The sequence below is a fragment of the Ascaphus truei genome, chromosome 2, assembly GCF_040206685.1.
Source record: "Ascaphus truei isolate aAscTru1 chromosome 2, aAscTru1.hap1, whole genome shotgun sequence".
Taxonomy (NCBI): domain Eukaryota; kingdom Metazoa; phylum Chordata; class Amphibia; order Anura; family Ascaphidae; genus Ascaphus; species Ascaphus truei.
The window spans coordinates 103,393,348-103,409,056 of NC_134484.1; the positions used below are offsets into that span (position 1 = coordinate 103,393,348).

At 44.7% G+C, this 15,709-nt stretch overlaps 1 protein-coding gene across 2 annotated transcripts in view; it reads left to right on the forward strand.

Annotated features, from left to right (window-relative positions):
* Nucleotides 1-15,709, forward strand: part of CYP7B1 (cytochrome P450 family 7 subfamily B member 1) — a 319,498-nt gene that overhangs the window by 264,836 nt on the left and 38,953 nt on the right. For both annotated transcript variants that reach the window (XM_075584026.1, XM_075584025.1), the window contains exons 3-4: nt 9,926-10,522; nt 10,982-11,188. In XM_075584026.1, the coding sequence (XP_075440141.1) occupies nt 9,934-10,522; nt 10,982-11,188 (796 nt within the window). In that variant the 5' untranslated portion in view covers nt 9,926-9,933. The remainder of the gene's footprint in view (nt 1-9,925; nt 10,523-10,981; nt 11,189-15,709) is intronic.

Sequence of the window (15,709 nt, forward strand, 5' to 3'; positions counted from 1 at the left end):
CGACCCGCTCCTGGCTGTCCGTAGACTGGTCCAAGGATGATGTCTCACCCTCCTCAGTCCTGAGATCGTCTCTCCAATTTCTGGGCCTTGTAAGTGATCGGGGACCTTCCCCCGATCGCCGAAGCGTCGCTGCTTTTTCTTCATGGGTTCCGCAGTCGCCGCCGGAAGTGATGCCGTCCCTCCACGTGCGCTTTGGGCCTGGCGCGGCCCCTCCAGCGCTTCGCCGTCCGCTGTAACCAGGTAAGTAATAGGGCTGCTTGGCTTACCCGTCCGCAGGGGTGTAGGCGTCTCTCTCCCGTCTCCGCCAGGTCCTGGGATGGCGGGACTCCGTCGATCGGCTCGCCGATCTGCGGGGGACGTCCTGCCACTCACCCCACGGGGTGTCGTCCTTCCGGTCTGCCTTTTCAGCTCCGCTTTTACCACCGCCAGCTCACGGAGGTCCTCGTCTGAGTAATCCCCTTTTCCTGACTTAGGGGTCTCCGGGCGGAGTGAAAGTCTCTTTTCCCCGATTGCAGGGGGTGATTCAACCGCCTCGATCGCCACTGACCCAGCCGACTTGACCGGCTCCAGTCCCTTGTCTCCGGGACTCGCGCGGTTGATCCATAGCGCGCCCGGGGACTCGGCGGAGCGCCTTGCCATGTCCACCGGGGGGTCAGCAGGCTGAATTGGAATAAATGTGGGCATAGGCCACAGGTATAAAGTCCCGCAATGAGGGCAACGTGCCGCCGTATTGACCGTGCCTCCGGGCTGCCCGCATTGTAGGCATAGCCCAACCACCGTCTCGGTATTGGCCACCCTCACCACTAGCAACCCGCCGGGTACTGAGTAGGGCTGGGTGGAGACCATCGTGCCCACAGTGGAGGAGCAGGCCATTCTTTGTACAGGAGCCACTTCCTGTACAGGTCTCTCCTTCTCAGTGGTTCCTCGCAACTGACTGATGGAAGTTGCTGGATCCGCCACTCCCTGCTTCGGCTCCTCCCTTCTCTGACAGAGCTGGAACCCGCCCCCAGGGGTTGCAATAATGGGCGGGTCCCACAGGGGAATATCATGCCCCTTAATTAAGGCCGCATCTCTCTCAGTCCTGGTGGGCGCGGTTAGCGTTTTCGCGCCAATTTCCTCCTCAGAGCTGGAGTCTTTCCCCGCGGCTAGTTCCCGCCTTCTCCTTGCAGCAGCTTTTTGCACAAGGTACCCTTCTTTCTTGCAACTTATCTCCACGGCCGGAACTACTTTTTGTATTGGCGCCGTCTGAATATCAGTCCCTGGGCCCAGTGGGTGCATCCCCACAGGCCATAGTTGAAATTCACTCCCCCTGGTAGAAATCAGGGGAGGGTCCCATAGACTAAGCGGTTGACTCAGCACAGGGGCTGAGTTAGTCACTGTCCATCCCGGCGCAGCCATAGCTTTCGCGCCATGCCCCCCATCAGGGCGGGGCTCTGCTGTTCGCGCCATTCCCGGCCAGCTCTTTGCAAGTCCTGCATCAGCCATTTTTTCTGCGACTGGCCCATGCGGTTTCCCTAGCAAGCGGGAACCGCCATTTTGTTTGACTTTTACACCCAAAAAGTCCATTTGTTTGCTCTCCTCGCGGGGTTCTCCCCCAATTATTACAATTTCCTCACACTCTTCAAGGGTGGCCCCTCGCTGTCCCAAACAGGATAAAAACGGGGCAGCCACAGCCTTCGCTCCGCTCCAGAGCAGACTGGTTAACGATAGCTCGGCGACTGTTTGCTCTTCAGTGGGGTGCACGCCACGGGTGCCCTCCCCATCAGCCTCTGGTCGCCATTTTGGGCTCTCCGCGCCACGCGGATCCTCCATTCTTTGGGTTGTCTCACTCTCGTACCAATTATCGTACATGGTGCTCCACTCTGCGGGGCAGCCACCACACCGGCACAATAAAGATTAGCTTCAGATGCACCACCACATGTGTACCTTATCTAGGTGTGACCCAGTGTTGCACTACCTCAGGCTAGGCTCACTCTCTCAGTGTCTGCTGTGACTCCTTCCTCCCAGTCTGTGCTCCCTACGGTGAGTGTCTGGAATGGGCTAGGTACTCTGGCTCTGCCATGCAGTACTTGGGGCGTCTACCTCTCTTGGTCAGCCTAGCGCAGACCCTCTCCAGGACTCCTGACCAAGTTAACAGGCTATCCCTTCTGGCATCCTACCAACTAGCACTGCCTCAAGGTGACTCGGTCAGCTATAGCCCGGCTCCAGACCCCTCACTCCCTTCAGGCCCCTAGGTCGTCCCTGCGAACTGACAATATCCCGTCAGCCCCCTGACCACCCCTAGGTCCGTCCCTACGCAGCACAAAGTGGCAGCAGACACTCTCCCTGTTTCCCAGTGTGCCTAGCTAGAGCCTGTCCTGATGACAGATCTGCTCTCAGCAGCGCCTCCAAATGTAACGGTGTTTCTGGCCCGGCCTGACCCACCCAATCTCACATTGGCCCCTGTGGTCTAACCGGTCCCCATTACAGTGTAGATATGCCTGATGGTGCACCTGTTGGCTACAGGACTCCTGAGTCTCCCGCATGATGGTGTGTGGGGAGGACCCGTCAGACAGGCAGCTGAGGTAGTGTGCTGAGTCTCACCTAGTTCCAGTGCAGCGCCTCCACCTCACCAGGGTCCCTGCGTCCGCATGGGGATGATCCTGACGAGGAACTCCTCGGTGGTGCAACCTCCTGTGTAATCATTGGACTCTCACACACAGGGGTTTCTCTGATCAGCTCCATCTTTATTGTCACGGTGGGCATAGCTGCCCTCCACAATGGGGTGTATTTAGCCGATCATCTCGCCCGTGCTCCCCTTTGATAGGTATGTCACCTAGATTAGGGATTCACTATTCCCGTAGGAATCACTGCCCTGTGCCAGGTCCCTGGACACAGTCTCCCATGGAGTTACTAGAACATAACTAACACTCTGCAGAACTTGAACTCCTTCCTGAACCTTGCAAGAACTTCCCAGCAACTGTACTCGCCTTGAACGCTGACAGAACTAACTCTTTGACACAGTGCTGTGCCTTATGTAACTTCTGAGGCTGACACACCTCTGACATCACTAACCATGGAGTCAGAGCATGTGACCAGTCCCATCCATACACAGGGCACCCCACCAGGGTGTGAGGGAAAACCTCCATGATTACTGCTGGCATGCCCACACTTACCAGGCCTTGCTGCCAGCAGGAGAGATGACTGTAGGCATTTTACATGACCGCTACACAGATATAGAAAGATCTACTGTCCTCAGTGTCGCTGACGAACAAGCAAAAGTCTGGGGCGCCAATGACAGTGTCTGTCGCAAAGGATCTGCGCGGGGTTCATGCTTCTGAATGGGACCCCCTGCAGCATTAAATCCTTCAGCACCGAACACGGAAAGTCTTGTTACTACTGCATGTATTCCTAAAATATGAATAAAATCACAGTGCTAAAACATTATAGGCCTTTGATTTCCTCTGATATTTAATATGCCCTTTTCTTAGTCGGAATTTAATTTTTTTTTGTAGAAGGATGAGTACCCAGAGTTTATACAATTTTCATCCGGTTTCACATTTAATTGTTGATTATGTATTTGATTGGTCTGGCTAAGGCTTGATATCACGCACGCCTGCTGCACAGGCAATCCATGGCTTGGGGGGTATAGAGGAGGAGACGTGACCAAGAGCAGTCCCCAGACCAATGTTTGGGGGCGTGCCCGTGACGTCACGTGAGCGGTTTGCCCTCATTGGCTGAACCGTGCATGTGACCGACCGTCACGCGACAAAATAAAAAAATGTCTTGAGAAAAATTGGCCGTGCTCGTACATATGGCTGTGCGCATTGCCTTTCAGGCTTATGTGTGCGGCGTGCGGGCCGTCGCGCTAACTTTGGACGCAGCCTAACACTTATAAGGAGGTTTCTACTGAAGCCTGGTCATACAGGGCACAAAGCCCGCTCACATCCAAAAAGCCAATGTTCATTTCAATAGAGATTGAACAAGCAAAACCGTTTTTAGCGCAAAGTAATAGGTGTCAACGCCTTCTGGGGAGAAAAAAAAAAGGTCAATTTATTAGTCTCCTGTCTGAGATAAAGCCAATGAAAAAGAACTTCACCTGATGTAATATAAATAAAATCCCATTACTTTAAATGCTGTTACTATTCCAAAATAAAACTGGTACTGTTTCACGCTCCTCAATTTGCCCTATTTTTGCAATTAATAGACTTTAATAACTAGACCCCATTAATGCAATTTTAAATCTTTTTATTGATGCGGATCCCATGTTCAAATATAATGAAACAATAAAATTGCTGTCATTCGATTAAAAATAATTTTTAAGTCATTTACTATTGGCCATTTTACTGCAGTACATGCCCAGTCAGGCATTAAAAGTTTTAGTTTATCATTCAGAATCTTTACATTTAACTTTAAAAACGGCTCGCTTGCCTTTCTGGTGTTTTATTGCACCTTTCTGAGATATTCCTTTATGTTCTCATCGATTAGTACAGGTTTTGTCAGTCAGGCACTTTGCTATAAACTGTTTAAAATAGTAAAGATGTCCTCTGTTGGGTACGAACTACATAACCTGCAAATAACAAAAACATTGTTCAAAAATCCTATTTTTTTTATTTTTTTTATTTAGGTATAATATGGGGTGGTGGCGCAGGGCTCCTCTCCTCAATCTGCCGTTACCAAACCCTTCCTATTCCTCCATCTCTTTATCTTTCTTCCTTTGAGGCTCACAATGTCCAGCTTTTTTCTCCTCTCCACGTGGCGGTCATATATCGCCCATGTACCTCTACTCATCCCACTTTTATCTTTCTCTCGCACTTTGAATCCTGGCTCTCCTTCCTTCTCTTCTCTGACTCCACTTCTTTTCTCATTGGGGACTGTAACTGCCATATTGAGGACCCCTCTCTCCCTTGGGCTTCCCACTTTCTGCCTCTAACCTCTTTCTTTTGGCCTTCGCCAATGGACAGCAGCCAACACCCACAAGGATGGTCGCTACCAGGACCTGGTTATCACAAGAAAAAAATTCTCCCTCTGATTTCTCCATTTCACTCTTTCCTCTCTCCGACCATCATTTCATTTTCTCTCTCTCACTTCTCCCCTTCTCCACCTCCATATGCCCCTTATTTCTGCAGAGACCTGCGGCTCTTGATTCCACTTTCTCTGCGTACCTACTCAGCTGTGTGCGTATTTCTATTACCTAGGTATAATTTCTGACTACATTATCATTAAATCCATCAATAGAGCCTTTAACCTAGCTCCAATGACTTTCCCTGGGCCAGGTCATTGCTGCAAAGGTGCATTAGTACCACATAGTGCCTCAAATATTTTGCCTTTGCCAAAGCTAATGTTAGCTGCAGGGTGTCCTGTCACATACCTCGCAGACCCAGCCAACGTATAGTCATCGTTTCGTGTGGTAGCTCTAATTGCAGGTCGTACTATCTGTCTTGTGCTTGTTTTCCAGCCCATTGCACAAATGTGAGGCCCACCAGCCACACCTTCCATGGACTAACTGTGCTGTTGAGTGGAAAATGCAAGGTACACATTAATCCAGCAGTTCAAAATTCCTTTAAGTGCCAGGGAAAGCAGCATTCTCACCTTGCTGCACCCTTACTCAACCTTTCCCCTTCTTTTGGTGGGGGGGTTTGGAATTTCCATGCTGTAAACAAATGTTAGACTTCAGTTCATCTGCAGTGAAGGTAATGAAGGGGTAGGGGGTGAGAGATCAAGAATTTCCCATTCTATGGGATACCCATGTATTTATTAAAACATACTACATTAGCACCCTTGGACAGTATAAAATGTTTCAAAATGTTAGATTTTTCAATTGAACCATGGCTGGAATAATTGGGTCTTCATTGTTGAAATTACTTGCATATTGCAATGTGTTGATAGTCAAATTATCATTCACATAGTTACACTGTTTATGCATGCACTTTGATGTTTAACCACGTGCCAGTCACTTTGGTGCCATCTAGGGATATGAGCTTCGGTGCAAAGCTAAACCTATGAACATTAAAGAGCGTTAAACACCTTAACAGCAAAAATGTCACCAATTTTCCAGTCATATTTACAGGAAAGCAGTGGTTTATGTATAAGATCCTGAACTGTTATCACTTCCAGCCCATATGTAATTAGTGCAGCGTGCCACGTTTTTTTTGTGATATATAAGAATCGCATTTGATACACAGACATATCGCAGATTACTAGCTACCGAGCAGTCTTCAGTAGCAGAGAGACAGGGATAAGAAAGGGTACAGATGCCTATCAAAGCAAAGACAAAGAAGGGTGAAAGGCTTAAAGTACCTCAATGGGGCAAGCCTCAAACCCGTAGCAAATTGCTTTTCGTTGTCTTTCAGTCTTTGCAACTAATTTAAGGGGCAGGGTTGACTTCTACCTGGAAACCGTTTAGTATTATCTTATTGTTTCTCTGCTTACTTCTGCTGAATTGGCCGAATAGCCAGATCCGAATGTCAATATGTAATTCTTGGTTAGCAAGTTTATAATTATATGGCCACTCTTGAACGTATTTACAGCTGCCTTATTGACTAAAGGTTGTAAACTAATTACCGTGCTTTGAAACATATGTCATTCTCTATTTTAATCAACCTTGTCTGTTTGCTAGCAGAAGTGGTACAGATACGGCTGCCATTAAGGTGCCTGTATTTCACCTTTCTGGTGTCTTCATTGAAAACCTTTCTTTTCCATGGTCTTTTTTTAAAAGTTTTATATTTGGCAGATGTTGATATTCCATACACGCTATTATTATCTTCACAGAATGTGATTAATACGGTAAAGTATCCATTCACAATGGTTCCATATTGTATTTCTTGCATGATACATTTATTTAAAATTTCTAAATATATGATACAGTATTTATAGGGCATTTCTCTTATTAAGTGGCTTTGGAACTGTTTGATATCTACAGTTACAGGACAAATGTCCACTGAAATATTTTTTTCGTATCACAGCACAGTTCGGTGATCTGTGGGCTACCGTACCTTTTGTGGATTTGCTTTTTATTGTACCTCTCTTTTTCTATACTGTTGTCCGTCGTTAATAAATTTTCTTTAAACATTTAATCATAGCTTTTCTTCTTCTTTGTCATCCATCTTGCACTACCATATATTGTCAATATTAAATGCACAACAGGTTTGTTTGTTTTATCCCTTGTATTTTATAATATTTCAAATTCAAAGTTGAAATTCTTTAGCGAGGGCCCTGCATGTTCAGTAACCTTCACATTTCATTCTATCCAAAGTTGAGAAGAACGTATTTTTGTAAATGGTAAATTTGGTCACCCATAGGGATCATTTTGGGGATTGTAAAAGGCGACATATAATATATGGGATTTTAATAATGTGACCTGGTCCATTATTGTTCCTCTGATGAATGGAACATTAACTTGACCGTACATTAAACCTGTTCAAAATGAAATGAAAACTGCATGTCCATTTATGTTAGCCTCTTAACATGCTAAAATAATTCTCAGTTTCTTGACAAAAAGCTTATATACCACTTAAAGGAGCTGTCCCCTCTCTGCCCTTCCCCTTTTACAGAAATAGATCAGAAGCAAGGGATTCCCGGAGCTGAACCGCGCTAAATCAGTGCTGAGATCCACTGGTACTCTAGATCAAAGGTACCCAACTCCAGTACTCAAGGACCACTAAAAGTGCAGGTTTTAAGGCTATCCTCTCATTAGCACAGGTGGCCCAATCATTGTGACTGAACCACCTGTTATCAAGCAGGGGTATACTTAAAACATGCACTATTAGTGGTCTTTGACTGGAGTTGGGAACCTCTGCCTTAGATCTTACCAGGAGAGGTGCTGCCAATACTTGCTAGTTATTTAAACCCCCCACATCACGAGGGCCAATAGGAAGTCGTGACGGGTGACACTGCGGCTTCCTATTGGTCCACATGATGTAGGAGATTTAAACATTCATCTGTTTTCCACTGGTGGGGACGTACGGGCACTACCTTCAGTGGTAAGCATCTCGGGAACCAGGGAGTCCCACTGAAAATATTGTATTTCAGCTCAGGGAACTCCTGCTACCTCCATGTAAATCCATGTAAAGAAAAAAGGGAGGGGGAGAAGTAAAAAGTAGGAGGAACTGCACCTTGAACCAGTTTTGATATAGTTGGACAACACTTGATTTGTTGGCCGTCTTTGCAATAAAGGGAAATGACTGACCTTTTTACCAACTACAGTAGTCATTGGAATTAGAACATTTTAATGCTTGTTTCCTTTTTTTTTCATTTAAAGGTGCATTTTTACAAAGCTGAACTAGCTAAAACTAGATGACCCCTGCCTGAAAAATCTAAAATTATTTGATACCAATATGTCTTAAAGAAATAGAACTCGTACAGTATTATGTAATAAAAAGTATCTATATTAAAGGCATTTAAAATTAGCCAGAATTATTGATATTGGTTCATTGAAGTGGGTGCATCTAAATCCAGTGTGCCTAATACTCCTAAAAATTGATTGGAAGCTAAAATGTTGCAATTCTTCTGTACAAACCACTGCTATGGACGGCATCAGCGTTATTTAAGAATAAATGACTATTATCAGCACTTAAATTAAAGTGAGAGGAGGGGTTCCTCGCCCGCAACGCATGTCATCTTTCTGGAAAAAGGAAAAAAATCAAGAACCAGTATAAATTTAGATTCAAACTAAATCCATATGTAGCTCGCCCTTCCCACTTTTTCAGGTTTTCCATGCACCTGTGGAAGAATCGTCTATTAAGACATTTCTCCCTCCATTCCAGAGCTAAATTCGATTTTTCACAGTTAGTGTTAGAACCTGCACAGGGGTCATGCCTTGAAGTCTTATAATGGCTTATAATGCTTTGGCCAAAGAGTTTAACTTAATGACCCATAGTTATGAGAAGACAGACAGATACATATTTAACTACAACATATAGTTTGCCATATTGGATGAGCACGGGGGATTTTTTTTCTTTTGTTGTATACATTTAGCCGCAATCCCAATAGCACTCCTTTTCACACAAATATATATGGTGCAGTGGGTTTTTCAGAGCTTGCAGGGATTGTGTGTGTTTGTAAATCCATATGTAACCTACTAAGTCACTGCCCGTTCGGTTGTAATAGTAAACTCACTCAGTTCTAGCACCCCTCTGGCACTGAAGGGGTTAACCCGCAAAGTATTTTGATTGATTTGATGAAAGGGTAAATAATAAAGAGCATGAAGGCACATTGTTTCTGTGCATGAAGAAGAGGGGGGCGAATCAGTTACAATTCTCCTGTGTCATACTCACCTGGTGAAAACCCTGTAGCCCCGTCCTCGTCTCTTCCCCTAGGTCCCGCCTGGCTAGATGCCTTAGGACCCGTGGCCATGTAGCATGTAAAATGGGAACCCCTATCTCATTCTTCCTCCTAACCAAATAGTCCCTGCAGGGCAGTCCCAACAGTGAAACATTTTGTCTGTGATCTCCCTGTGGGGGTGGGGGGAGTAGGGGGGTTCTTCTGGCCTCTATATGCCGTTGGCCATAGCAGTTATGGGGGATGTGGCTCTATGCAGCACCTCTTCCCCATCTGCAGACCATCGGCCAAAGCTGTTATGGGTCTACGGACCCATGCAGAACCTCTGCCCATCTTCCCAATGGCTTGCTTTATTACTACTCTTTAGTCTTACTATTACAACAAACAGTTAATGTAATCACCCTACATTTGATTTGAAACCATATTGTTGCGGTTTTACAATCCCTTGCAGTGCACCTTGACAAAGGTCTTGAATTGTGTTATTATTGCTCTCCTCAGCAGCAAATGGGTAAAACTCAACATGCATCTTAAATTACCACACGTACAAATCTTCTGAATGAAATATATAACTTGCCATGAAATTATTAACTAATGTACTGTATTTTGTCATGATTAAGATAATAATGTCAGAAAAAATGACATCCATTGTATGCTTTCTCTCACACAGGCAAATATATGACTTTTATCATGGATTCATCCCAGTTCCAGCATGTCATTAGACATGGCAAGCAACTTGACTTCCATGAGTTTGCTGATGAAATGGCATCCAGAACTTTTGACTACCCACGCGTTATCGAAGCAAAGTTCCCTCAGCTGAATGATAATTTGCACAGAATATACAAACTAATGCAGGGTGGGGCATTGGACAAACTTACTGACAGCATGATGGGAAATCTCCAACATGTATTCAAATGGAAATTCTCACAAGCAACAGATTGGGAAATAGAAAAAATGTACCAGTTCTGCTGCTGTATTATGTTTGAAGCCAGTTTTATGACACTCTATGGAAGAGATCCTGTTGCAGATGGTGGCAAAGTTATTAGCGAAATCAGAGAAAAATTTACAAAGTTTGATGCCAAGTTCCCCTATCTTGTCATAAACATGCCAATTGTGTTGCTAGGAGCTACCAAGAAGATTCGGAAAGAACTCATACATTTATTTTTCCCTAATAAAATGGCACAGAGATTGGAGGTGTCAGATTTGGTCCAAGCCAGGGACAACGTGCTTGAACAATATGAACTACTCCAGGACTATGACAGAGCAGGTAGGAAACTTGCGAATCGTTACTTGTCTTAAACAAAATAATTTACTATAGACCTTTGAAATAAAAAATCTAAATTGCGACCTTGAACATTTTTATGCTCCTTCTAATTGGCTAATGATAAAATGTTTTACTCTCAAACAACCGTCTATAATAATTGATTTTTTTTTTTTTTTTTTTTTGCTGAGGTGGTAAAACAAGATACTTAATGGTGATAATGAGAAAGAGATTATAACCGAGCTGCATATACTCCCCTTACTACATTCTCCCCCCTCCCACAGACATTACATTTTAAACTATTCTCATTAAGCAGAAAATTAGACTTCAGAAGCCTATTGGTCCTCATTAGCATTCACTGATCCTTGGCTGGGTCTGTGTCCTAACATCTTTTAATTAGCACACTGCAAATCTAATCAGTGTAATAAATGCTATTAATCTTCCTTTTCACTTATTTTCTCTCAGCACATCATTTTGCCTTCCTTTGGGCCTCTGTGGGGAACACGATTCCGGCTACATTCTGGGCCATGTATTACCTGGTGAGACACCCAGAAGCACTTGCAGCAGTGCGTGACGAAATTGACCATTTGCTGCAGTCAACAGGTCAAAAGAGGGGGCCTGAATATGACATCCATATCACCAGAGAACAATTGGACAGCCTGGTCTACCTAGGTAATTTATTTATTTTTATCTGCAGCGAACGAAGTAACATACATTGCAGCAAACTCCGTGTCTCACACGTTTCTGTTTACTGAGAAGGTGGAGGACACAGCTGCTTAATTGACAATAATACCCATTTACATCAATTATACATTAGGTAGTTTATATCTTCAGATACTTTCATTGCATGCAAACATTACAGCCTGAGCAATTAACAATACAAGATAAGCAAAAGGCTAAATCCGAGTCTACCAGTAATTTGAGAAAAATAAATTGTGAAAGCTTTATTTAAACCTCACAAGCAAAACCAGTGTAGTTCATTTTATTTTATTTTGTTGCCTATATGAGTATTTGCTTCCTTTTGTGGTTTTCATGAAAAGTAATGAAAAAACGTGATGGTTACAGAATCATCTCCAAATTTGGGTAAATATGTGCATTGCTATAAGGAAAAACGCCATGTTTGTGATTATTGGCAAGCTTAGTGAAGGTTCAAATGTTGTCATATCTGTAAACTATTACCAATCTCAGCTAAGAGGAAGGCTAATCTGTGTATGGAAACGACATGTTTCTATAAAGAAGTGGAACATTTCCCTTTCCAGATAAAACCCAGTGTGCTGTGTCTCGTTTTTGGAAGATTACATCTCAATGAACAGGATGTGTTTCAACACAGATCAAATCTTAAAGATCATAGTTTGTATATTAAAAAAAAAAGAAAGGATATAATATATTGAGAGAAAAAGGGGTATAATCGAGGCTATATAAGGCATTAATCTATATAAATAAAGAATAGGAAGCCAATTTCATATGGAATTCTACAGTATAACAAGCTGATATGCTCTTAATAAGGTGCGTATGTATAGAAAAATATTGTTCCTCAGCTTCAATGGAATGGCTACATGTATGAAATGACCACTACAGTAAATTAGCTTAAAAAATATATATCTTGAAATGAACCCAAGGAAACACTGAATACATTTGGATAATAAAAAAAATCAAGTACAGAGATAGAAAAAAGTTTTGAAAAAAGGCAGCCCAGGTGAGCCACGTTTATTCATATGTTTTATTAAGGATGGACAGGTTCATGGTTTTAAAATTCTAACTTCCCAAAGATCAAAGTTTGTTTGAAACTTTCACATGTGAGCAAAATTTGAGCCTCAAGGTTTTTCTTTGTTTTGTTGTTATTTATTTATTTATTTATTAAACTGGGCACATTTATTTGTATATACATATATATGTGTGTGTGTGTGTGTGTGAGTTTGTGTGTGTGTGTGTGTAACACTCTTCTCCCCCCCCCCCCCCCATCGCAGATAGGGACCTTGTGGAGAAATCTACATGTATTACCAGGTGTGGTGCAATACCTGTCAGGCTCACTGCAGGCCTGAGCCTCCGCTGATGGGAACCTGGGGTGTATCTTGGAACGTACTTACAGCGCCTCCACCTGTGCAAGATTCTAAAGTATAGAATAACCCCTGACACAGGACCCACATACAGTAACCACATAAACCAGAGTATACATAAACAGTTTACTGTATATGCAGAACAGACTACAATATAACATCAACAGTACATTTGTGTCACCCTGTAACGCTGGCCTCACTGGGCCGCAACCTCATACCCTAAACCCAAATGTTCCAAGAGTCCCCCTCCCACCCCAGTGTGAGACGGATCTGCCCACTAGTTTGAGATGAGAGTTGGTGCACTTGGTGCATGATGCAGGAACCTGCTGGGTGTGTCCACACCCGAGCGCGCAGATGCTGTACTTTAGATCTTTTTCTCCCGAAGGATGATCCAAGACGCCTCCACTGCAAAGGTGGGTGTCCCGCAAGACGGACGCACCATGAAGATAGTCTCTTATCTTGAGTGGTTGGTCTGATCCCAGACCCAATGATCAGGGCTGCGCAGCGCAGCAGCTGTGTCCCTGAATATCACTAACCACTAAAGGGGCAGGGTCCCTACCTAAGGGCCTGTCCCTGTAGCAACCACAAGCTATGGTATGACTCAGGGCCTACCTTGGGCCTAGGGGAGGTAACCTGGCCTAGTGCGGGGGCCACCTGCTCCATTGCATGTACAACCTCCCCAAAACTGCTCCCAGCTCCAACTGCCTAGCAAGCCCTCAGTGCGCCAAAATGTATCTTTCTCCTCAGGGGAAGCTCTAATCCTAATTGGCTGCTGTGGCATCACATGGGTTGCAGCACCAAGGGCTGCTGGGTCTTGTAGCCCCCTGGGTAGCTCTTTACTATTGGGGCCAGGTGCGTGATCTCTCCTGCGCATGTGTGATCCTGTAATGGCTGCCGCTACTCTCATCTGCACATTCACAACTTCGGGAAGTCCCTGCACTATCATGCGCAAGCCTTGCAAACATGGCAACACCCTACCTAAGATGCCGCCGGCACACGGCAGGTCACTGCCCAATACAGTCTCTGTTCTGGTCTCCCAAAATAGGATGGTCACTGGACCTTCACTACGGGTCAAGGCCCCCTCTAGCAGGATCAGGGGAAAAGGTAATCCCTCACTCTCCCCCTTCGGGAAGAGGACCAGGCCCTGCCAGTACTCAGCAGTCCTGTGTGATACCTTGTCTCTCTCAACGGTAGAGACACTACTGAATTTGGGGTTGCACCTCCCTAAAGTATAGTAGGTGGAAGGTACTAGGTCTGAACCCAGGATTGGGCAGAACACAGACCTAGTCACACCTCCTCCCCTGCCACTCAAGGGACTACCTGTGTGGGGAAACCCCATAAATGGTACTGGCACTGCCTGCTCTTACCAGGACTTGCATGCCAGAGAGGGCAGACTGGGGTAGCCAGAAACCAGACATGGCTACATACATGGAACAGATGATTGTTATTATGTCCTGATATGTAAAACCATGGATTCAAAGAAGGTGTACTTTCTTTTTCACATGACTGTGTGTGTGTGTATATATATATATATACACACACCCTCTTTGAATTCCATGGTTTTACATATCAGGACATAATAACAATCATCTGTTCCTTAGCAGGTCTTAAAATTAGGTAAATACAACCTCGGATGAACAACAACATATGACATATTACACTGTGTCATCATTTATTTAACAAAAATAAAGCCAAAATGTAGAAGCCATGTGTGAAAAACTAAGTACACCTTATGATTCAATAGCTTGTAGAACCACCTATAGCAGCAATAACTTGAAGTAATCGGTTTCTGTATGACTTTATCAGTCTCTCACATCGTTGTGGAAGAATTTTGGCCCACTCTTTACAACGTTGCTTCAGTTCATTGAGGTTTGTGGGCATTTGATAATGCACAGCTCTCTTAATGTCCAGCCACAGCATTTCAATCGGGTTGAGGTCTGGACTTTGACTGGGCCATTGCAACACCTTGATTCTTTTCTTTTTCAGCCACTCTGTTGTAGATTTGCTGTGTGCTTGGTATCATTGTCCTGTTGCATGACCCAATTTCGGCCAAGCTTTAGCTGATGGCCTCACATTTGACTCTAGAATACTTTGGTATACAGAGGCGTTCATGGTCGACTCAATGACTGCAAGGTTCCCAAGTCCTGTGGCTGCAAAAACAAGCCCAAATCATCACCCCTCCACCACCGTGCTTGACAGTTGGTATGAGGTGTTTGTGCTGATATGCTGTGTTTGGTTTTCACCAAACGTAGCGCTGTGCATTATTTCCAAACATCTCCACTTTGGTCTCGTCTGTCCAAAGGACATTGTTCCAGATGTCTTGTGGTTTGTTCAGATGCAACTTTGCAAACCTAAGCCGTGCTGCCATGTTCTTTTTAGCGAGAAGAGGCTTTCTCCTGGCAACCCTTCCAAACAAACCATACTTGTTCAGTCTTTTTCTAATTGTACTGTCATGAACTTTAACATTTAACATGCTAACTGAGGCCTGTAGAGTCTGAGATGTAACTCTTGAGTATTTTGCAATTTTTCTGAGCATTGCACGGTCTGACCTTGGGGTGAATTTGCTGGGATGTCCACTCCTGGGAAGATTGGCAACTGTCTTGAATGTTTTCCACTACCTGGAAGGCTGTGTGAAAGTGCTGATCCTTGGACAAAAGGTACAGAGCAAGAAGGTACTTTGTCACATATGGTGGAGTTTTATGCGGGCATCACACTGACAAGCCTGTAAGATGCAAAAAGGAATAGAGGAAGTAGTCACAGCCCTGGTCCAATCCATATCTACACAACATGAAATCAACAACAGGCTGGCTGAGGGTTATGCCATACAGCAAGAAACCAATAGCAGGCTGGCTGAGGGTATTGCCACACAGCAGGAAAACATGGCAATATTGCAGAGATTGGTGCTGGCCCAGGCTCATCAACTGCTCAGAGAGGAGCAGCAAAATACCGCCCATGCTTTACATGAGGAAATCCAGGGCCTATCTGAGAGGCTTACCGGGCATGCCGCAGAAGCACATCCTAAGGTGGTTAGAGTGCGTAACTACCTGCAAAAGATGGGGGCTGCAGATGATGTAGAGGCCTACCTGATGGCGTTTGAGAGGACGGCGGAGAGAGAAAAATGGCCTGTGGCTGAATG